Here is a 24,341-nt window from a genome sequence, read left to right on the forward strand (position 1 = left end):
TACACTGTTGCTTTGGGAAAGGGAAGGTGAACTTCAAAATCGTCATCATCATCATCATCACCATCTGCTTTTGAGACAGGGTCTCACTATGTCGTCTAAGTTGCCTCAAAATGATGGTAATCCTCCTGTCTCAGCCTCCTGAGCATTGGGATTACAAACATGTGCCACAAGCCTGGCTTTACAAAATGGTTTTGAAATGCAGAAAACGTCTCTTTCCCCATAGAACGGACCTAACAATTTGGGACTTGGTACCGGTGGCATCAAGGTTCAGCCTTTCCTGGTGGGAGAGGTTTCCTTTCAGGCTTTGTGTTCTCAGCAACCACCCCCCCCCTGCTGAGTGGAAGATTGGAGGAGCAGGGACTCTGCCTTTGTCTGCCAGGCTTCTGGCCTGGAGAGAATAAATAGAATCTCCATTGTTTCTTTCCTGGGGCTGTCAAGGTCATGCCAGCTCTCTGCAGACAGCGAATGACGGAATGATCGACCCACCAACTCGCCCCTTTCCTTTGGGTGGGATCCCCATGGGCCATAGCTTCCTGAAGAAATTAATCTATTAAGGTCTGCCAGCCTGAGATCTTTCCCACAGCATTGTAGGGACAGCTCTAAACTCTGCCACACCCCCAGCATCTGAATAGGTAACCTTAAGATCTTTCCCATCTCTAAGTTCTGTGATATTGAAGGAAATAAACACAAATTTTGTTTCACCCCATTGTGACTCCTATGTCTTCCCACATCCATTACTAGGGGAAGTATAAGTCAGAAAGAAAAATTTCCTAGAAAGCACAAAATAGGAAGAAAGGTACAGTGGCCTCTAGCTCATGAATAATTCATGCATATGCATCTTAGCTTGTTGGTAATCGTTTTAAGCAAGCAATATGTCTTTTTGGTGATATTCTCAGCTCACTTTGCATATGGGTCGATACATTATGACTCCATCTTTACACAGAGCTGTACACATTTTTATAAACACAAGCTAGTTTTTCATCAAGGACTTTAAGCATCCTCAAAGATAGTCTTTGGGGTTGGTCAGACCTGGATTTGAATCTGGATGGGCCGAAATGGAGCTTTGCTTCTGTATTAGAAACAGGTTGAGAATGATTAGTAATTCTTGATTGAAAGGGGCTGGTGTGTAAAGATGGCTCTGGCTGGCTCCTTCCCCTTCGTTTTTCTCTGCTAAGACCAACCAGGCTTTGGGTCTGTACGCTGTGCTGGTGACCGCAATGTTGCCAAGAGCTACCGCAGGGGACCCAGGTGGGTAAATGAACAGCGGCAGGGCTTCCTTCTGCTGAAGAAGAAAGGCTGCGGATCCTGAAAAGGTCTGGGTTATGCCTGCAGAGTACAGAAAGCTCAAAGACTGACTGAAGTTCTGAGGAAGCTATTTTTGAGTGGCGGCCTGCTGTGAGGCAAGCTCTCAGGGCAAGCTTATTTCAGGCCGGTCTAGCTTCCCACCTGGCCACCTACACTGCCTCTGGTGTTTATCCCCATCTGCTGGTGCAAAGGTGGACTCTCCTTCCATCCGGAGGCAGGCAGTACTGGCTGCCTTCCCACGAACTAGCATAGAGACCTGGGTAGGAAGGAGAAGTTTCTGGAACAAAGCGGAGCCAAAATTGCTTATTAAAGAATAGAAATGCTATTTTCTATATTGGCGTGGGCAGTCTGGTTGGTATCCCTCACATCAGTATCTATCTATCTATCTATCTATCTATCTATCTATCTATTCATTTATTTATTTTTTGCTTTCTGAGCCAGGGTTTCTCTGTGTAGCCCTGGCTGTCATGGATTCGCTCTGTAGACCAGGCTGGCCTGGAACTCAGAGATCTGCCTACTTCTGCTTTCGAGTGCTGGGATTAAAGGCGTGCGCCGCCACTGCCTGTCTTAAGTCAGTATCTTTTAATGCTGAACTTCTGAGAGGAGAACGGTCTCACAAGAAACCTGCCATCCACGCTACGTCCAGGGCTTAAAACCCTCACTAGCATTTAATTTGCTTTCAAACCTGTCATTTGAGCAGAATAGCAAAACAGCCTGTCTCTATCATGCCTCTGTATCTGCTGAGGCAGCCTAAAGGCTAGGCAGGGTCACTTAGCAGCTGAGAGGTTGGTTTGCCTGGCATTGGCTAGGATCTTGGTAAAGGCTGTTGGCAGAACACTGGTGTTGGGCTTCTCTATGTGGCTGCTTGGCTCCCTCTGAACATGGTAACTGAGTTCCAGGAGAATGCCCAGGAAGGCTGGCAGAAGTTGGGACTTGAGTTTGGAAGTCACTCTGCATCTTTACTGCCCTGCCACAGGTGGCCTAGACTCAGGAAGAGTCTGGTCTCTCTCTCAGTGGGATGGGTATCGACATTATGCTGTAGGACACAGCAGCTAACAGCCGCAGAGAGGACCTGGCTGAGGAATGGAGGCAAGGTTGTTCCAAGAAGAACTAAGGAACAGCCGAAAAGTACTTTTTCGTTTTATAGTTTTCAAAACTCAGAATAACAGGGGTGTGTCAGGACAGAGAAATGGTAATGTAATAGAAGATAGAATTTTCTTTTTTAACAAGGTTTCCATTTATTTGTGATGCACTCGAAGATTGTTTCTATACCAGAGAATAAAGTCTTGCTTAAAACGGCCTCCTGACTTCCAGATTATTTATTCATGATTGGTAGTATGTCTAATATTCTTACAGTTTAAATTTTCATACATCTGGAAATTTTGATAGGGAAGAACTCAGATTAATTGGTGATTAAGCCACTTGGGATATTGGTTTACTAAATAGTTATCCTCTTAGACTAGGTAGCAAGGAGGGTCCCAAGGGGGACAGATGTATTTCCTGGGGAAGGGGAAATAGAGAGATCTTCTGGGTAAATTGGCTACAGATGGGGATGGGAACATGAGGGATCAGGTTAAGGGGTGGATGGAGGGGGAAAGTAATGCAAGAGATGACTTGATGTGGGGGTGACATTTTGGTGTCAGGTAGAAACCTGTTACAAGGGAAACTCCCATGAGTCTCTAAGGATGACCCCAGCTAGGACTTCTAGCAATAGTAGATGTGTAGCCTGAACTGGCCTTCTCCTGTAATCAGATTAGTAAACCACCCCAATTATCATTGGAAAATCTTCGTCCAGTAACTGATGGAAACAGATGCAGAGATCCACAGCCAAACACTGGGCTGAGCCCGAGGAATCCTGTTGAGTAGTGGGAGGAAGGATTGTATAAACAGCAGGGTCAGGGTCATCACAAGGGAACCCACAGAAACAACTGGCCTACTCATGGGAGCCCACAGACTATGGGCTGACAGCTAGGGAGCCCACACAGGACAAGTCTATGGTCTGCATAACATGAGATGGTCATGTGGTTTGAGCTGCTTGGGGGACTCCTGGCAGTGGGATTGGGGCCTGTCCCTAAAGCTTTGCCTTGCCGACTTCATACAAGGGGAGGAGCTTAGTCCCACCTCAACTTGAGATGCCATGCTTTGTTGACACCCATGAGAGGCCTGCCCCTTTCTGAACAGAGATGGAGGAGGGGTGGATTGGGAAGGGGGGCAGGGAGGAGGGGGAGGGAGTGGGAGAAGGGTGGAGAAGAAGCTGTGGTTGGGATGTAAAATAAATGGAAAAAAATTAATAAAAAAATTGAGGGCTGGAGAGATGGCTCAATGGTTGAGAACACTGACTGCCCTTTCACAGGACCTGGGTTCAATTCCCAGCTCCCACATGGCAGCTCACAACTGTCTGTAATTCCAGTTCCAGGGGACCTGACACTCATGGCAAAATGCACATAAAACCAATGAACATAAAATCAAAATAAATAAATAAATAAAATGGAACACCCCCCCAAAAAAAATCTTAGTCACTGACATTTAATCTTATACCAAATTCCTACTGATGGGCTCAATCATTATTTATCTTCTTGTCCTAATAAAATTATGCCTAACTCATGAGCCTATGAGCTAAATATCTGGTTATAAACACAGAAGCACCTTAGCCACAACCAGGTTGAACTCTCTAAGCCTCAATTTTCTTTTCTGTAAGTTGGGAATATTTTGGCACACCCCCCCCCCCCCATTTGGGTTACTTTTAAGACTATGTGACTTAACATATGCAAAATCATCCTGTTTTTTTCCCAGCATCCATGCAGCTGGAGTTCTCTGGGATACTGACCCTGATGTGGGCACTGGCTTACAAGATGTCTATTTGGCATACCTCGAGCTTGATAGCTGTGAGAAGGTGGATTGAGGGGGATGAAGCCAGCACTACCTTAGCCAGTCTCCCAGGGATCTGGAGAAATGACTCCTCACTTCCCTAGCAACCATTAATGGCCAGTTGCTATATGTGTGTGTGTGTGTGTGTGTGTGTGTGTGTGTGTGTGTGTGTGTGTGTATGCATGTGTGTGTGTGTGTGTGTGTGTGTGCGTGTGTGTGTATGTATGTGTGTGTGTGTGGGGTGGGTGTGAGACTCATGAGTCCCTCCCATACAGGTTGAATGTCACATCTTGTACAGGTTTTGTGCAGTCAGCCATAATTACTACGTGTTCATGAATGCAATGGCCACACCATATCCAGAATATGATATGTGGAAGTTTCGATATGTTAAACATCACAGAGACAGAATACATTGGAGAGGGGTAATGTACAGAATGGAAAATGTCGATGCCATGTGTCTAGATGAGGTTTCCTGGGCCAGAATTTGCCAAACTCAACTCAACTTCAGTCTTGGGATAGAACACTTTTTTCACCATATTTGTCTTTTTGTTAATTTCTAGCTTAAAAAATGTGTCTAAAGAAGCATGCAAATGTGATAAACAGTTTATAGACTGATCCCAGTTACAGGGGAGAATGTGGGTGTAATAAACAGGCTATGGACTGATCCCAAAAAAGTATTTGCAGAGATACGACAAGATGAGGTCAACAATGTGCTTGTCCTTTTATTATAAAAGTAAAATAAAAAATAGCATTTATAAATCCAACATTTTTTTCTTTTAAAGTATTTGATTTAGAAAACATATTTACAATAGTAAAATGCAGAAAAGGGGGAAAATAGTATTTTCAGCATTGATTGTAGCATGTCTTAAATATTGTTAAGTTCATGTTTTTTTTTAAATCACAGATAAACCACATTAGAAAAAGCAATGTCTTTTTTTTAATTACTCATCAAGTTACTCATTTAAAAATATCTTTTTCCTTAATCTTAATTTGAATGCACAACTGTACTATAGACGGCTAGAAAGAATACCAGGTGGGGACAGTGACACTTTTAATGACAGCAGGAACCCAGCAGAGGAACAGTAGCAACAACACAAAGCAAGTGTAATCCAGTAGCAGCTGGAAAAGCTCAAGCCACCTCCCCCAAGCCACAGCTGAGTGCTGGGATCGCTAGATACCATCTGTATGTGACAACTAAAATTCATTTCAGAACCAGGGAAGGGAGCCAAGTTCAGAAGGCCTTGAATGAAATCAAGAATGACCCGGTGGCCGGTTGTCTTCCAGCACCTTTGGATTCACTTGGCCTTCCTCGTTCAGATCGATGCAGTGGAATTCAGGCCTTCGGTTTACACAGTGTGGGGAACTGCCAGCAGGCTAAATTTTGCCTTCTATAGGTCCTTCCTGCCCATAATTGTGGGGTATTTTGTTCAGAGACAGCAGCGAGCTGTCTCCAGGCAGAGACTCCGTGAAGCTGAGTTTGCGGAAGGATGTCTCCACACCACTGTCACAGATGCTGTCACTGTCTCGGAGCTCATCTGTGGACAAGCACAAGTTCATTACACCCAGGCAAGGCCTCTGTTCTGCCCCTCTGTCCCCGTCATCTTCAGCTCTCAACTCTGCACAGTCCAGAGTCACCTGAGAAGAGCGTCTCAATTGAGGTACTGCCCAGATGAGACTGGTCTGCGGCATGGCTGAGGGGACTGTCTTCACTATTAACTGAGGTAGGATGGCCTGCCTCCTATACACAGCATCACTTCCTGAGAGGTGGTCCTGGGCCACGTAAGAAGGCTGTTTAACCTGTGAGGCAGCAAGCTGTAGTCCTTGATGGTTTCTGATTTTGAGCTGCTGCCCTGACTTCCCTCAATGATGGATGGTAACCTCTAAGTGGAAATAAATCCTTTCCTCTCCTAAGTTGCTTTTGGTCACAGTGTTGTATTGCAGCATCCTAATAAAACTGGAACACCCACCTTCCACAGCAGTGGGGCTGCCTTCCCTGGATCTGCTGTGGAGTACTGTGGAGAGGGATGTGCTTGCTAGCTTCCACCAGCCACCACATCCCACCTGGCCACCCATGCTCATCAGCATTGCTCACAGTGGCGTGAAGGGCAGGAGATAGCAAACGACATTAAAAAGCTGCTGTAGCCAGAGTTGGCCAAGAGGACATTTTCCTTTTGAAATCCTGCCTTCTGTTTATTGGAATCCTTTCTGATTTCTCTTCATTCAGAATATACTTATTTCCCCCTTAGGAATGAGGCATATTTTCCTAACTTCTCTATTACATTTTTATAGCCAGGAAAACTGCTGAACGTAAGACAAAATAAATTCATAAAAGAAGTAGAAACTAAAACTGAGGTTTCTCTCTGGGCTGTATGAGCTATTAAATAATACACATTGCCTAGAAAAAATTTTGGTGCAAGAAATTGAGGCTGTTTTGTAAAAATGCCTCTATACTAAAAACTTAAATTTTATTTGTTGGAAAGCATCCTTGGGGATCTGACCAGACCAGATTATCCTCTGTACAGAGTGACTAAGGAAACAGAAACCTAACACACCTAAGCAAAGTGCTTCATTCTCATCACTGAATCTTAACGTCAGAACCAAGACTTCAATGACAGTATTGAAGTGTTGTCTTGGTGCTAATTCCAATCAATAGTCTTTGCCGGCTATCTGTTATGTAGTAGAGACTGTGGAGTGTTTTCAAGGCTTGATGTCTATTATGGTTTGGATCTTAAAATGTCCTCCAAAGGCCGTGTGTTAAGTAAAGGCCTGGTTACCAGCCTGTGACATTATTTGGAGGTAGTACTTTTTGAAGGGAGGGCCTCAAAGAAGGAAGTTAGGTCACTGGGGGTGTGGCCTTGAAAGAGATAGTGGGCCTCTGGCTCCTCCCCATCTCTGTGTGCTTCCCAAACACCGTGAAGGGACAGGATCCCTCTGCCATGCACTTCTTCCATGGTGAAGGCTTTGCCATACCTGAAGGCAACAGACCATGGAACCTATAAACTGTGACCCAAACCAAATCTTGCCTCCTTCTGAGTTGGGACCCAACAGTGGAATATCAGCATTCAAGTGTGTCTGTGGGGAGTGTGCACATGTGTGGAGGTTCACACCAGGTGACTTCCTTGATTACTCTCCATCTTGTCCTTTGAGACTGACCAACGAGCCCCAAGGATCCACCTCTCTGGCTGTCCTCTCTTCCTCCATGCGCGGGCTCCTGGGATTATAGGTATTTGTCACCCTCCTGGCTTTTCCACAAATGCAGGAGGAAAAAGTCAGGTTCTCGGACTTGCCATCTTCCTAGCTGCTAAGTATTTACTTTTTAATTGTGATAGGAGCTCTATCATGTCACATCGCTGTGGTGCAGAGAACAGATGGAGGTGTCAGCAAAGAAACAGCCACTGCTGGAGTTCAGGCAAGAAGTGAGGGCGGGCCGGACCAGGCAGCCATCACCAAGAGAAGGAAACCTGCCGAGTAGAACATGAGTGCCAGAAAATGCCCATGGCAACTCCCAGATTTTTGTCTTCGTCTGAAGAGGGCTATACTTCTGACAGATGTGGTTAATACGAGTTTGTGTAAGAGCAAAGAGCTGTGGGCAGCTAATAGGATTTATTCAGCCACCAAGAAGATGAAATCTACAGGGAAATGGATGGAACTGGGAAACACTTCTCAAGGTGACCCAGAAAGATAATATCGCATGTTCTCTCCCATGTGTGGATCCCAGCTTCTAATAGTCACATACGTGTATGTACGTGGGAGTACGTGTGGGTAGGGGCCAGGAAACTGGAAAGAGGGAAGAGTAGGGAGGGCACCTGTGGAAGTGGAGGACTGGGAGGAAGAGTACCAGCTAGGGATGGTAAAGGAAGTGATGTTCTGTTTTCTCTAATTTATGAGGTTAAGGATGAGGAAATGATAGCTGATAACTAGGTAGCTCTCCACAGCAGGTAGGGGAATGGATAATACAGAACGAAGAGGCAAGAATCAGGTAGTTGGGACCTGCTGAAGGTGAGAGGGAGGCCCTGGGGGGAGAATGCCCCAGGTAGAGGGCAGACACACAACCTACTGGGCCCTATGGAAGACCTCCCATATGGGCACTACAAAGATGAGAGACTTCTAGTTGTTTCTGTTTTTAATGGAGTTTTGTGGCTAGGACACAGGTGAGCAAGAAGAAAGGGGTGTTGGGTTGGAGAAAGCATGAAATGGCCTGAGTAAGGTGGACTGACAAAATGATAAATATGGGGTTCATGGTCTAGTCGAGGTCTAGTCATACAAATGTATGTTTGGGGTGACAGGTGGACTGTTAATGTGGGAAAACAAACCAGGACCTTGAGTGGATGGGAGCTGAAGGAAGGAGAAGGCTGGAGGGAGGAGGTGGAGAACCTGAGGTGGGGTATCATGGAAAGAGATGGCTGGTGGGGGTCTGTGGAGGACCTGAGGGAGGAGGTGGAGAACCTGAGGTGGGGTATCATGGAAAGAGATGGCTGGTGGGGGTCTGTGGAGGACCTGAGGGAGGAGGTGGAGGACCTGAGGGAGGAGGTGGAGGACCTGAGGGAGGAGGTGGAGGACCTGAGGGAGGAGGAGGAGGTCCTGAGGGAGGAGGTGGAGGGCATGAGGGAGGAGGTGGAGGACCTGAGGGAGGAGGAGGAGGACCTGAGGGAGGAGGTGGAGGGCATGAGGGAGGAGGTGGAGGACACGAGGTTGGGTGGCATGGAAGGAGGGTCACACATTATGCTCACTGTCTTATGAACCAGGGGTATTCACCCTTCTTAGAACCTCTCTTTAAATTTAACAAATGAGAAACAGTGTTTCTTTAGCCCCCATATCCAATGTTTCCTGGGAATGCAAGTGACCCATGTACCAATGTGAGTGTCTGTAGGAACTGCCCCTTCATGTGTATGGGAGCATGGCAGGGACTGGCTGGTGTGCCCCGTAGGAAGACATGTCCAGGAAAAGCCTGGGAAAGGGAACTGTAGCACCAGCATGGACACCCTGCCCAAGAGCAAAAGGAGATTTCTCAGCCTCTTTACCTATGTGCTGCCTTGTGGAGGAAGGTGAGAGAGGCAGCATGTGGGTCTGAGCAGGGGTCACCGGGCTGGAGGCTGTGGTTTCCGGGGTGCAGAAGGCTGCCTGGATCACTTCAATGGCTTCTGTGTAGCCCATCTGTCGCAGGGCCTCCATCAGCTCTTTGATGGTGCCCCCAGAGACCTGGTAGGAAAATGGAGAGTATATTTGTGTGGACTAGCTCCTCTGCAGACTGCAAACATCAACATCTATCCCTTCTTCCCCATGTCTGCTCCAGAGGGCCAGGTGGGTCTGGAGAGGGCAGGGAAAGGAGTATCTGAGGAAATACAGTGTTTAATTCTATTTCCTGTCTTAGACCAAAGCCACCCAGGAAATCACAGGAGAGATGGAGAGGGAGAGATGAGGGAGATGGAGAAGATGAGGGAGATGAGGGAGATGAGGGAGATGGAGAAGATGAGGGAGATGGAGAAGATGAGGGAGATGGAGAAGATGAGGGAGATGAGGGAGATGGAGAAGATGAGGGAGATGGAGAAGATGAGGGAGATGGAGAAGATGATGAGGGAGATGGAGAAGATGAGGGATGAGGGACAGGGAAAGAAAAAAGAGAGGAAGAGAGAGAAAAAAGCTTGTGAGTTCACCGAAGCAGGGAGACTGCTTTCGTGCAGTGAAGTCTGTGTGCAGAAACCAGGGAGACAGCAGCTAACAAGGACAGCCTCATGCACAATAATCTTCCCATGTTTTTCTACTTTTTGGTTTAGAATTGTTGCAGTTGGAGTCACCTCACAGAACAAAAAGCCCATGGCTCTGGGTCACCCTCTTGGAAACAGGGGTTGTGCATACTGATCTTAGCTTAGAGGGATCCCAGTTATGTGGTCAGTAGCATTTTTTTTTGTATGAAGGCTCTGAAAATTTGAAAACAGGCAATGTCTAGAGGTAGGTAATCAGTCGTCTGAGGAAGACAGGCTTCTATCATGGCCTGGGTTCCTTCACCTCCCAGTGCCCTAGGCAATGGCTGCTTTTCTTTGACAAAATCATGACATAGGGGAGGGGCTTGTACCCTGGTCAGTGATGTTAACAGTCAACTACGAATAGTTACACATATAACTACAAATGGCAAGGTGGTGCCTTACCTCATAGTTGTCCATAAGAGTTTTAGAAGGAGCAGGACTCAACCGGAAGGCGTTATTAAGTATTCCCAGACCTAACTTCTGGGCCAGAGTGGCCCAGTTTTTGTCTGGATCAGGGATCTCCAGCAGCTTGTAGAGCTGGAGCCTCGTATCTTCGGTTAGCTGTTTCATGTCTCCTAAGGAAGAGACACGCTGCTTTAACCTTCCAGGGACGACAACCAGTCTGAGAGGATCCATCACTGTCCTTTTGCTCCCTCAACTTCTGACGGAAGCAATGAAGCTTCTAGAAAGTCCAGAGCCCCAGCTGAGCAGCAGCAGTCTATGCTTCTATCAGATCAGGACCAAGCTTTCCCCTTTTCACACCGGGGCTCTTTGATTCTGAGATAAGAACTGAACCTTCTGTAGCATACCCTGGGACATGCTGGTCCCCCCCCCCCCCCTGTAAACCACAGCATGGGGGCTACACTGGCTGAGAGAATCTGTTCTGTCACAACTCACCTTGGGGTAGTATATCATCAGATGTGAACACACGCTCATAGGGCTTCCCATTTAGTATGTCAAATACCTGTCGGATAGAAAAACATAAGAAAATATTCACAGAAATGACTTTTCAAAGTCCTTAACTACAGAGGTTTTCCTGGTGTTCCCTGAAGTTCCTTTGCTGATGGTGCATAGGTTAGGATCGTCAGGGGGCACTGCAGTGGGTCAGTCTTCTGTGCTCCCTGTAGGACACCCAGGCCAGCGAACGGGCTCCCAGGAGGTGCACAGTGTAGAAAGGAGCTGCCGCATCCCTACAAACCTGACTGTCTCAGGTCTTTCCACGGCTTTCTCTGCCCTCTGGCTCTTCTCTCTCGGCCCAAAGACCTATTGACTGCTCGCTCCTTTAAGTCCAAGCTCAGCTGAGGAAGGGTTTCAATATGTTTATGGAAATCCACAAGAGAATTCCTAGTTTATGTTAAGAAACCCTGCACCTAAGTTCTGAGCAAGCTAACTTGATAGGGATGGCAAGAATTCTTGTCACATGCACAGAAAAGGTAATTCTTCTGTGACTTCTATCTTTTCTAACCTCTCACATCTCAACCCTGATCTGATTAAGCAAACAGCTTTACAGCTAGGGCTCAGTTGACCTAGATCTTTCATGGCTAGGCATTTCAAGATAAACATGCCTCTTGCTCAGCAGACTTCATACAAAGGCATGTTCTTTAGGGAGAAGGGTGCCAAGAAGGCCATCTGTTTTTAACATTCCTGAGTCACTGGCTCCCCCAAAACACTGTGAGATGGACTGGGCAGAGCTCACCTGCCAGTTGGCAGCCATGTCCAGGGGTGTGGTGCCTGGTACCACCCCCTCATCTTCTCCAGCCTGCTCCCACGAGTCATCCAGGTCATATAGAGGCTCAAAGTTCTCCACCAGGGGGTCTGCTCCTACAGAGTCAGGCAACACAGTGTATGTAACATGCAAAGCTTGTCAACTTCCAGCTGCACACAGGGGTCACATTTCTAACAGCAATTTCCTTTAGCTCATAGAGGTGATTACAGGTTAATGTTTATTTCTAGTAAAATATAAAACAACTTTTAAAATTTTAATTGACTTTTACTGAAAAGCTATCAAAGGGTGCCCTCTACAGCCAAGGACACCATTACAAACAAAAGATGCTTTTAATCTAAAAATTAGTAGGCAGCAATTTATAGGGACTGGGATCACTGTCAGGAGTTAAGTCCTAAATCTTCAAATTAACATTTACCCACACATACATCTCACTCTTTTCTTTTGCTTGCTCAAAATAGCCCATCTGCTTGATATCTACGACAACATGGTCAATTCTAAGTGAAGCAATTTTAAGTCCCTAATTTTTAAGCAACAGGAAAATAAACACCAAAAGAACCTTGTGCTAGGCAGGATGTGTTGTTATGGGAAAGAAAATGTGCTAACAAATCTTGGGAATCTAGTCTGTTCTTCAGCTTCCAGCAAGGAAACAGAAAAAGTAATTCAAATGTTAGTGCCAATTACTAAGTTAGGCCTCTTAAAGCCTTCCTGGCTATTCTGTCAGAGTTCAGCTCAGTATTTAATGAACAATGGCAGGCTCAGCACAGCTTTATGAGATAAAGACTTTGCTTCAGTTCTTCTGGCAGAACACCTGACTTGGGCCAGCACTGTGCCATCTTGCTGCCCTCTGCAGTCTGGCACGCTCTATTATAATGCAAGCATTACAATGGCCAGGAGCATGATGGAGAAATGGGTTTGAAGACCTGAGGGCTACACATGTTCCTGAAAAGTCATGTGACCTTCATGACCCTGGGGGTGCCAGGGCTAGGCTTTGTCTGATTTTCTTTGTATCACACAAGCTATTATTTGCTACATTTTCATGGTGAATTTAAGTAAAAACTTTTACATTTCTAAATTATGGTTTTACTTCTGAGACAGTATGTATGTATCTTTGGTTGGCCCAGAACTATGTAGACCAAACTGGCCTAAGCTTATGGAAATTCTCCGACCTCAGTCTCCTGAGTGTTAGGACTACAGGTGTGCACCACAATGTCTGGCTTAAGAGACAACATTTTTTTTTTTTTTTCCAGTATAATCAGTGACTTCCAAAATGACTCATACACATTGCAACCGGGGCCCCTTGGGCAAAACAGAGTTCAGTTTGACTGAGGAGGAGCTAAAGGCTGCTGCTTATTCCACTTTATTCTTCTATCTTTACCACACACTCCATATATAACCCAGTTTGCTTGCCTCGACGAAGACTGTGCCTCCCACAGATCTTTTCCACAACAACTTCTGAAGTATATTAGGTTGTCCTGACAGGCCAGAAATGCCAATCTCATCAGCCATGTGTTAACACAAATGCATAAGGCACCAGAGACACAAGATGAGCTGGAATATTTCCCTATGCTTTACAGGATGAGAGAGGTAACTAGAAAACTGCCTGAGGACCCCAAGCAGAGTAGGAAGAAACACTGAGCAGAGGATAAAAGTGTGGAGGTCCAGGTTGTGAAGGTATCACTCACAGCTGTCTAGGACACTGAGAGTGGACCTGCTTGTCTTTCTGTCTTCTTGGCGATAAAATGGGTTTAATAACAACAGTACTTATGTCAAAGAGTTACTTCGGATTAAATGTGGTAAAGGAGAGTGTATGTGGGATGCCAGCATGGTGTCTGGAGCATAGTAAAGGCAGTGAATGCTAGCAAGGTTTAATGTCTCATTCACGATAATATGAATACACCACGGCTCATTGGCTTTTCCTATGACTTTAGCTTCAAAGAGATTTCTCTTGCAAAAGGAAATATTTAAATGTTTTTCTTCTGGGGACTTGTGATATGACTGGAGACTGATACAGCTCAAAAGTCTATAGTCACTGACTCAACCTGAATAACCCAAATACAACACAGACAGATGAATCAGAGAACGAAAACAAACACACCATCAAGGTAAACCCAATTCGGAGGCCAAGCAGAGCCTCTGCTGTAACTGTGACCAGCCACGTAGTTCTCCTTCACTCACACTTTCCAGGAGAACCCCAGCTGCAGAGGGAAGCTTTGCACTCGGGCAGAGTTTGCTTGGCTGATGTCAGTGTCCATCAGTGACCGCCAGGCCATCTTACCTGCTGCTTTGAGAAGAGCTACCAGTCGGGTGGACCCTCTTCCAGCTGCTATATGTAGTGGTGTGGTCCCATCATAGGTGGTACTGTCCACGTGGGCATCGCCCTAAATCCGCCCACAAAGAAAGAGTTAGCAGAAGGCTCTCTTCTCCCCTTGTCTCCACCTCCCGATCTGCATGGCCCCTCAGGTTATATCATTCGCCCAATTGCTATACTGGGTTGGCTGTGTCACTGAAGAAGTCCCCAGTCAGAGAGCGGGGCTGGAGCTGGGGATGCAGGAAGTGGCCTCTCTGAACTCACGCACAGATGCTAAGCAGAGCTGAACACGGACAGCACAGCTGGCACTGGAGTCATGCTTTGAAAATACTTCCCTAAAATTCCCTTGGGGATTTAATTCAAGATCACAAGTGTGTCCTTTACCTCCAGAAGCAGGCAGCCAGCCAACGAGATGTTGTTGTATTCCACGGCCAGGTGCAGTGCTGTGCGCCCAGACTTCTGCTCCTGAGCATTGACTTCCGCCCCAGCAGCCACAAGCAGCAGCAGACATGGCAGGCTATTGCTCATCACAGCTATGTGAATGGCATTCAGACCTAAGGCCAAGCAGAGATACAGATGTGGGCGGGACTGGCAAAACTGGACTGTGGGAAGGAGGGATGCCACGAGCTTGCAGCGCTTCCAGTTTCTGTTCAGGACATGTTTCAAAGGCTCTGAAGGGTCACTGTTCTGCTTTTAGAAGCCATAAGCTCCTATTATGCTCACAGGAGATACTGAGTTACTAAATAAACATATCCTCAAGTATAAATGATGCTTTATAGAGTTTAAGACCAGTGTTTGCTTAGGCCTGCTTTTTCCACTTACTAAGTAACACTCCAAATCACCTTTAAAGGAGTTTGTCATGGTAAACAGCAGAAATAGCCACAGATAGGTTGAACTGGCCAAGAGAACGTTTGTGGGTCAAAGTCAAGGTACACACATTTACCCAGTGCCAAGCAATTGTGTAGAAGCTGAATGGGAAGGTTATGCAGCAATGAAGTGCCCCTTACCTTCCCCGTTGGGGTGGTCAATAAGGAGTGCTGCTTTCCTGTTCTTGAGCAGGACACTCAGGATCTTATCATGTCCTTCTCTGGCCGCTAGGTGCAGAACAGAGTTACCCCAGCGGTCCAGAAGGCTCAGGTCAGCCCCAACCCTCAGCAAGTCCTCCACCACATCTTCCTGCTTGGTGATTACGGCCAAGTGCAAAGGTGTCTGGGTAGAGAAGGGGCAGGAGAGTCATTGGTTGCTTGTGAACATCTGCAGCGCTGGCTTCAGAGCCATCACTGCAGTAGGGCTGTGGGCCATCTGTCACTCCCAGACGAACTCTTGACCTTTGTCAGGAGCTTCCTGTTTCACAGGGCAGGCTCCAAGGCCCAAAGAGGGAGGCAGCATGCAACAGTCAGAAGTACAGGATAATTTAAAATGCTTAGTGGTTTCGCTTTGTCACAGTTCAATTGTTGACATTTTAACTTACCTAGAAGCAAATTTAGTTTTGTGTGTGTGTGTGTTTTTTTTTTTTTTAATTTCTGATAGGACTCTATCTACAGCTGGTAATTCTGTACATTATCAAATCCAACCAGAGCTGTGATTTTAATGAAGAAATAAAAATAAATAGACTATTGAAAAAAAATCAACAGGGTTCCATCCTTCTACAATGGCCTGGAACTACATTTGCTAAATCAGAACACAATGCTGCAGGCCGGCTTCAAGAGGTCTGCTGTTACAAGCTGTACCTAACATCATCAAAGGGCTACTGGATTCTAGCTGGCATAGTTAGAACAAGGCAACAGTTTCCCTAAGAAAGCTCAGGCGAAAACCAATCACAGTTACTGTACATAATAGGTAACTGAAAGGTCTTTCTGACCACAAGGCTGTCCTTCCTTGGATACAAATGGAATGCATGCAAAACTGTTTTCCGAAACGAGCAAGGCTAACACAACCATGAACGTGTCTGTCAAAGAATTGGAGATCACAGATAGAGAGTCACACCTTCCTTCAGGACAAGCTGGTCTGCTTCACAATGAAGTCCAGCTGTGCAGTGAGGACTTGCCCAACCTCCCATGCAGGCAACAGTTCCTGCCTTAGAAGCAGTGGCAGGTGGGCCACCAAGACCCAAGTTGCCATAGTGGTATTTTAGGCTTCTAGACCTAACACCCAGGATTATATCTTCAACAGCTGTAAAGGGTGGGGCTCAAGTAATCCTTAGGATCTGTCTGTGGAGGTCAGTGCTCAAATTGCCCTAGTACCCCAACTTCTGACACAAACCTACAGGAGGACATGATGCAGACACTTACGGCAATGCTGTGTATCTGGGTGAACAGGGGGCGGCTGGTTAGGGGGCACTACAACATTCTCTTTGGGATCAATGACAATAAACCAGCTGTCCATGGAACTGCATGGGTAAATGCTGTAACGAGCCAGGACAGGGGTCCGGTACAAGGCTGCTTTCACATTGACGAGTGTGCTCGTGACTTTTTATGTATTCATTCACTCATTCTAGCGACAGAAACTTCTTGGTCACCCAGGCTGCATTTGAACACCTATGCTCAAGGACTCTTCCTGCCTCAGCTTCCCAAATAACAGAAACCACAAACATATACCACCATGTTTGCCTTGGGAAAAAACCCTGCAGAGCTATCCATATGTATATGCATGTAAACTTCGTAAAACCTGATTCAGACATGTGGATTGTAGCTGCTGCAGTTTTCTAACTGTAATAGTGTGCTGGGCAGGATGTAACTGGTGGGGGAAACTAGGTAAATGAACTTCCATTTATTCTTAGGAAATATATAGGTTCTTAGTTTACTTTTGCAATAACTATGAATCTCTAAGTTATTTTATACTGAAAATTAAGGGAAAGGCTAATGCAAGGATATAACAGTGTGGACTGTATGTGAATATACTAAAAAATACATGTCATTCAAATGCACATGTATACAGTCAACACTCAGGATAGGACTCTTCCCATCAACATAACAGCTACATTTGGGAATAGGGACCTTTTAGATTCTAGGCAAGGTAACTTTGAGTCTTAAAATATACCCTTTTATGCTATTTAAAAATTATGCATATATTGAATTTACAATAATTAAAAATCATAGAACAAAAATAAGTGCATAGAAAATACCGTACAACATTTTACGGGAACTTACATAAATAAAACAACCCATGCCAAACACTGGGTGAATGCAAGAAGATACTACAGTTTAAAGAATGATTTCAGAAAAGTCCTTTCTATGCCATACTGTGGCATGAATGTGTCTCTCTCTCTCTCTAGAGTGCTGGGGACAGGGATTTGATCATGACAGATGGTCACAGAAATGCACTGTGATTAGTGAAAGATATTTGGGGAAAATGTCTAAGATAACTTACAAATAATCCAAATCACTTGGAGAACTGTATAGTTTTCTATCAAGAATGGTTATTAAGTTAGGTGTGATGGTGCACATCTATAATTCCAGCTCTGGGGAGGTGGAGGCAGGAGGATTGCCATGAATTTGGGCCATTCTGGCCTATACATTGAGTTTCAATCTAGCCTGGCTTATGTACCTTGTACAAACAAACAAATACCCAAATATCAAAAGAAAACAGTTAGCAAGCTGGGTGTTGGGGACATACATTTGTAATCCCAGCACTACCTGTGCTATCTAGCAAGTTCCGGGCTAGCCCCAACACAGGAAAACCCTTTCTCAAGAACAAAACAACTCCACAAAGCCAACAACAAAACCCAACAGTTACCAGAGGAAGAAAGTTACCTGTCAGTCAGTATGTGCTTGAGTCTAACAAGCCAAGGGCACAGCAGGGAATGAAGAGGTTTTGTTTACTAAGTGGTACCACGGTGGGAAAGATGGGGTGGCATGTGGGGGAGGGGGAGCCTGAGGTGCTCCAAATCAGAGAGGCCTTTGCCTTCAGCATACTGGAGAGACTCCCTACACGGAAGGCTGGTTCCCACACAATAGAGCCCAGCTCTAACCCCACTGAGCCTGCTTCTGCAGAACCTGTCTGTCAACAGAAACAAGGGCTTCCTGGAAGGCAGCCTCCAGGCGGTGGAGGGAGCGGTCTTTGAAAGGAAGGCTGGGGAGCCACAACATCCTCTTCCTAGTTTATTCTTATCCTTGTGATGGGCAAAAATACAGTCAGCCTAAAAGCTTGGGAAATGAAACTTTTGGGGCCAAAGATGTTCCAAATACTTCTAATACCCCAAGATGGCATGGAAGGTTGAGGAACAGTTCTTGACGTACACAGCTAAAATAACTCTTTTCCTAGTTATTCAGGTCCAGTGAAAGCCCCCAGCTTCCCTCATCTCACTTACTGTAGAAAGTGTGGAGTGCTGTGGACAGCAGTTACGTTCCTCTAAGAGGAAACGTCTCAAATGAAAACCTCCTGAGAGCTACAGGCCAATGTTGTAGCATTTTCTTTGGTGCTGGGGACCAAACCCAAAGCTTTGCACATGCTAGTTAAAAACTCTATCACAGATCCACTCCCAGTCTTCAATTTAAAATTTGCAAAGTAATTTAAAAATAAGAAGTAATTCAATGATTTCCTTTAAAAGAAAATGAATTTTTAGATTTTTTTTTTTTGTGTGTGTGTACAGTTAATTTCTTTCTTTTTGTGTGTGGGTGCAGGCACATGTGTGTCACAGTGTGCACGTAGAGGTCAGAGAATAACTGTGTGTATTGGTCCTTGCCTCCCACCTTGCTTTGAGGCAGGGTCTCTTGATCCTGGCTGCATACTGCCAGATTCTTCCTCCTCTCCTGCCATGCCTGGGGAGAGCTACTGACTCTGGCTCTGTGAGGTTCAGGGGAGCTGAACACCTAAACACCCGCACACATGGACCCATATCCCCAGTTCTTTTTCTTTTCTTTTAAATAATGATTTTTTTTTCTTTAAAATGAGATCGCATTCCAGGAACTGTGGCACATGACTTTCTATCCTAGCATTCAGGAGGCTGAGGTAGGACACTGATAGTTCAGTGCCATCCCGGGCTACACAGTTGAGGTGGGAGCGGAGGGGAGAGAGGGAGGGAGGGAGAGAGAGAGAGAGAGGAGAGAGAGAGAAAGAGAGAGAGAGAGAGAAAGAAATTGGGGGGATATGAAGAAGTGAAAACAACTTGTTTTAAAAACAGAGTGATGTGGTGTGTTCTCAGCTTGGGGGTAATCCCAAGCCCCATCCTGGCGATGGTAATCAGAAGGACACTCTGGTCAAGAGAGAGCAAAGAGTAAGAGGGTAGATCCAGAGAGAGGGGACCCGAGGGGGAGGAAAGGCCCTGGGCTAGGGAGAATGAAAGCCCTCAGAGCAGGCCCCCATCTTGGCTCTGGCCTGGCTCCCAGCATCCCATACCTATGCTTTGGCTCCACCTGTGGAGTTTCTATGTTTTTGCTTTGCCCTAAAATCTCCACCTGGCCCCAGCTGACGATGCTGCCTCTGGCAGCCCATCTAACTCAGACCTGAGTTGGACAGAGCACTGGCCTCAAAGAGTTGCTTACTCAGGGCCTTCTTCCTGCTCCTACAACATTTCATTGCTTGATGCTCTGATTTCCGAATCTTGACTTGATACAACTGTCCAAGTACCTCTCACCAGACTCAAAATTCTTACAAAGTACTGATTTTTCAACTCGACTTTCTTCATAGCTGTGACTTTTTTTTCTAGGTTCTCTGAATTCTAGAGAGTAGAGTTCACCTTTTCCAGAGGGGTACTGAATTTCAGTGTGGGGTTACTGCTATCAAACCAGAGTTTCTCATTTATAAAATAACAGTCCAAACTGAAGACACTTTTAAGATATCACCTACAAAAGGTTTTGTTTCCTTTTCCTGTTATCATTACGAAAAACAGCACACAGATGTATTACAAAATAATTACAAAAATAATTCAGTGGTTGCCTTGAGATTTCTGCCTACCTGATACAGATCATTTCTCATGTTGATGATGTCATCACAGATCAAACCAGATGTGACTTCTAGCAGATCCCTCACAAGCTGAGCATGAAGGTGGATGATGGCTAAGTGTAAGACACTGGAATGAAATACAGTGGCAACAGTTACCTAGGGTAACAAATACCAATAACAAAAACTTTCAAGGAATGACTGACTGGAACTGAAGACTGAATCCAGCTGTTGTGCATGGCTTTCTTTGGCCCTATCATGTTTTAAATCTGCAAAATAGACTGATCTGAGGTGACCCATTTCCTCTCCTACTGCCTTTCTCAGGCTGTGACACTCACTGATGGTGCACCCACCTGACTCTGGAAGTGTTTAAGTCTGACCAAACACATGAAGTGCAAAGGCACCCACCCTGGCTGGAGACCGAACGGTCCTAGTTCAGGCCAGCTCTGTCTGTGCCCCTGATCCAGGCATTTCTCCCCATCTCTCCCTCACGTGAAGACAGTGAACAAAGGTCAATGCCCAGGCTTAGGCACAGCTCAGGAAGTCTTAGTTGCCCAGCTCTCTTCCTCCGAAACAAGGTGAAGTGATTTTTTTTTTAACAAGCCCTGAAATCATTCACTTAGAAGTACTTCTTAGGGAAGATCATGATTTGCTCTTGAGAACCCCCTATTCCAATATTAACCCCAAGGAGTTCATGCACACTTTGAGGAGAAACAACCCAGCCTACAGCTCAGGGCTTCACTGGTGCTCTTGATGGAACGCTGGCAGAAGGATTTTAAGAAGTGATATAGACATGGTGTTCACACATTGAGTGAAAGGACATGCTTCAAAAGATGCCTAAACCTTTCCACGTGCAGCTCAGCATTTCACAGAAGCGCACCCCTACCCTTCGGCTCCTCAGACCCTCCTGGGAAATCCCCCAATACCAGAGGGTTCTATATTCTCTTTATTGTATTTTCTATGATGACTAATAGTCACGAGGCTCAGATATCAGGCAAATATGACAAGTTGAGTGAGATGAGAGGTCTATACTCCTAAGTGGGTTCCTCTGTCTCCCAGGTCTCATGCCCTGGCTTCTCAGAGAGCCTGCTTGTTTAAGTATTGAGGTGGGGAGGGGGGCTCTGTATCTGTATCTTGCGTGGTCAAGAAAGGCCACTGTCTCAGATGCTCCATGAAGGTCCAGGGTCATTAGACATGTCCTTGCTTTTCTCTCCACATACTGGCTGTATTGCATATGCCTGGCATTCTTTCCACAATCCTTCCTTAAGACACGAGCATCCCTTTTCTTCACATTCATGTCCTCATCAAACTCATCAATTCAGTAGGTCCTTAAAGATGTCACTTGAAGCACCCATGTCCTGCCTGGGTGCTGCTCTGTTTTGTGGTTATTTGCTATTGAATGTTAATTGGATGCTTTTCCCCTAAAGACACCTTCTGCTAGTCAGGGCTTTACACAGAGAAGGTTGTCTGGGTTCCTCTCATACTGTAGAACAAGGCCAGTGGTTATACCACATCCTTGGTTACGCCACAAGCAACGAGGACAAAGGTCTCTGTATGAAACCCTCTGTATGAGGTTGGCATTCTCCAAAATTCTAACAGATTCTGTTTTAAAGCTGAGACTTAACACACAGCACTCCGGAATGTTTCCATAGAAAAGGACTTTCTGTGTTGATGCTATTTTAGGATCATTTAGATACAGCACTTGAATCTCAAGACTGCTGGCTCTGGCTATTTTTTATAGGCTTTTAGATCATTCAGAAGTCTCAATGAAAGGACTAAGAGAACTGTAAGGGAGCCAGGTGGCTTTGCAAACAGAACCTCAGGAACAGACAAGACAGCAGGCGTGGTGTCTGGAATGTCTGACTCCCACGCAACATGGCCTGGAGCTGAGGCAGAGCCCGATCCCCTTACATACTAGTGAACATTAACAGAGGCCACAGAGAAGGAGCAGTAACTAGGAAGGAGCGGCATTTCCTCTTATTTACTGTACTGATACTGTTGTCCTCACGGGGTGCTTCCTTGGGTATAAGACAATAATGCTTTAGGGACTCGGCAGAACTGTCAATGATTCTCTCAATTATTTTAATAAATAAAGCAAGGGTTTAACAATCAACATGCCATCCACACAGCCGAGTCTTCTTGCCTAGAGACACCATATGTTAGGGCTCATCAGACGAGAGCACACCTGGAGAAGCAGATTGTTTCTTCTCCAGCGCCCAGGAGCATTCCCTGTCTAGCCTGTGTGCATCGGCCAATGCCTTGTCCTCGTCCCTGTCCCCAGACAGTGCTTGCTGTGCAGCTGTCCTGTCGTCACTCACCTGTCCCCATTCTCATCCTGCACCGCGGTGAGATGGCGCTGCACAGCCAGCAGCATCTTCACGTCCCCTGTCACCGCGTAGTCGAAAAGGGCATTGGCATGCCTCTGGGCAAGCTGCAGAGCCTTCTCAAGAAAGAGGTTATCTGCAAGGCAATGTCCACAACCACAGCTGAGTCTCATTCGCTCGCCCTACACGCATGGCATGGCACACCATTTTAGTTGAAAATGCTCCTTTTGGTGCTTCTGGATTGGGATGACTAGAAAAAGCACAATTGGGCATTGTCTCACTGACAGATAGTATAGTCAAGAGATTGATTTCAGTGTGTCTGTGGGCCATGAAACAATTTAGAAATATCTGCTATTTCAAGGAAAACAATCAGTGTCTATGACTTACAGGGAGTAATCAATCTCAGGGTAATTGGATTTTGCCATGATTTTCAATAATCAATCGTTTTATAAGTTAATCCGCTTCTGGAATCCAGTCTGAGTCAAAGTGAAGAAACATGCCCTCTGGCATCAGACAGAATCCCAGAGAGCCACTGGTGTCTTTGGAGAATTCATTCTCTTAAGGTCAAGGGGATCATCTAGCCTGTTTTGATATGGCTCCATGGACATACATTGTGCATCTCAAAAGAGGTATTTAAAAAAAAAACAACAGAAAAAAGGAAGCACTTGATAGTAGCCGTATGTGGCCACCATGTCTAAATAGTTACTCTCTCTTTCCGGATGATGTCTGACGTAGAAATATGACATACACTAATGAGGTCTGTTCAAAGGAAACATTTCCTTTAAATTCTGCTTTTTCAAGGAGGGCAGGAGAACAAAAATAAAAGCCTCGTTTTCAGGCAAACTTCTTCAATATGGCAGCTGAGCTGGCTGCTGGGAGGGGCTAGTGAAGGATGTGGACACTCTTCTGTGTCACCTGGGCTAGGGACAAAGTGAATTGGCTCTTCTAATACCCAGAGCTGCATATGACCAGGCAATGGACATACAAGTTTCCACATGAAGACTCTTCTTGGAAGGCACACAACACCTTGCAGAGCGTTCAAACGAGTTGCTGACCCCATCATCTTTCGATTAACAGGAAGGAAACCCATGTTCTGGAGACAGCTTCCTGTACCTAGAACTGCAGCCTCCCCAGCTGCCCGTGGAAACCCTTGTGGGCATGCCTACCTACCCTGAAACCCAGCGGCCCATTCCTTGTCTTCCACGGTGGATGTCAGCACAACTGTATCAGTCTTGGTGTTAGACATGGCAGGTTCCTTATCTTCTTCTGCTGTTTCCTTCTCAGAGACATGTAGAATCTCTCTGTCACCACTCTTGTCTTTAGGGTTATTTTTCAATTCCGTGTTTATGGTTCCTAGGATAAATGCAAAAACATCATCTTTTTCTTAGTAAAATCTATTAATCAAACTATAACTCACAGTTTTAACATAGGGCAGAAAAAAGAAAGAAAGCAGGTTTGTAGAAAATGGAAAAATATGAATGTTCATAACACAATACGTTCTGGACATATATTCATTCATTCATTCATTCATTCATTCATTTACTTTTGGAGACAGGGTCTTGCTGTATAGCTCTGGTGGGCCTTGAACTCATTCTGTAGCCCAGGCTGACCTCAAACTCACAGAGATCCGCCTAGCTCTGCCCCCCAAGTGCTGGGATTAAAGGTGTGTGCCATCACACCTGGCATGTTTTGGAAATATTTTAAACATTCAGAAACATTTAAAAGACCATCTTCCAAACACTCTCGTCTCATTTGCAGCCAGATGTGGCTGCTCATCCCACAACCTCCTTCCTTGCACCTGGGAGGCAGAAGCAGGAGAAGCACCACAGGCCAGGGTCACACAGTGACATTCTCTCGCAAACAAAAAGAGGGAGTGAATCTCATTTTATCTGTGAAGGAGAAAACCGAGATGAGGCTCTACATGCTGGAAGTTAGCTGAAGGAAATGGAAGTCCTTGAAGGCCATTCTCTCTCTTTCCCAGTGCTGAGTGACAAGAGAAACCGCAGGGCTCATCTCCACTCTTAATCCGGCTGTCTCCACCTCTGATCATGCTGCTGCTGGAACCATGTTATGTGACAGGCAGGACAAGGCCACCCAGGACTCCTGGGCAGGCCTGGTACAAAGCCCAATTCTACCACCACCCGCGCTGTGTCTTCTGAACCCCATCTTCTGTCCAGACTGTGCCA

At 45.8% G+C, this 24,341-nt stretch overlaps 1 protein-coding gene across 1 annotated transcript in view; it reads right to left on the bottom strand.

Annotated features, from left to right (window-relative positions):
- Window positions 1-4,904: 4,904 nt before the first annotated feature.
- The window catches only part of Nfkb1 (nuclear factor kappa B subunit 1), a 114,103-nt gene continuing 94,666 nt past the window's right edge, over window positions 4,905-24,341 (bottom strand). The window contains exons 15-25 of the mRNA XM_036190118.1: window positions 23,326-23,508; window positions 22,150-22,291; window positions 19,847-19,961; window positions 14,959-15,160; window positions 14,336-14,505; window positions 13,919-14,021; window positions 11,614-11,738; window positions 10,815-10,881; window positions 10,320-10,492; window positions 9,195-9,372; window positions 4,905-5,708 (exon numbers count right to left, since the gene is read on the bottom strand). Of these exons, the coding sequence (XP_036046011.1) occupies window positions 5,548-5,708; window positions 9,195-9,372; window positions 10,320-10,492; window positions 10,815-10,881; window positions 11,614-11,738; window positions 13,919-14,021; window positions 14,336-14,505; window positions 14,959-15,160; window positions 19,847-19,961; window positions 22,150-22,291; window positions 23,326-23,508 (1,619 nt within the window). The 3' untranslated portion in view covers window positions 4,905-5,547. The remainder of the gene's footprint in view (window positions 5,709-9,194; window positions 9,373-10,319; window positions 10,493-10,814; window positions 10,882-11,613; window positions 11,739-13,918; window positions 14,022-14,335; window positions 14,506-14,958; window positions 15,161-19,846; window positions 19,962-22,149; window positions 22,292-23,325; window positions 23,509-24,341) is intronic.

Source organism: Onychomys torridus, chromosome 6 (assembly GCF_903995425.1).
Source record: "Onychomys torridus chromosome 6, mOncTor1.1, whole genome shotgun sequence".
Taxonomy (NCBI): Eukaryota; Metazoa; Chordata; class Mammalia; order Rodentia; family Cricetidae; genus Onychomys; species Onychomys torridus.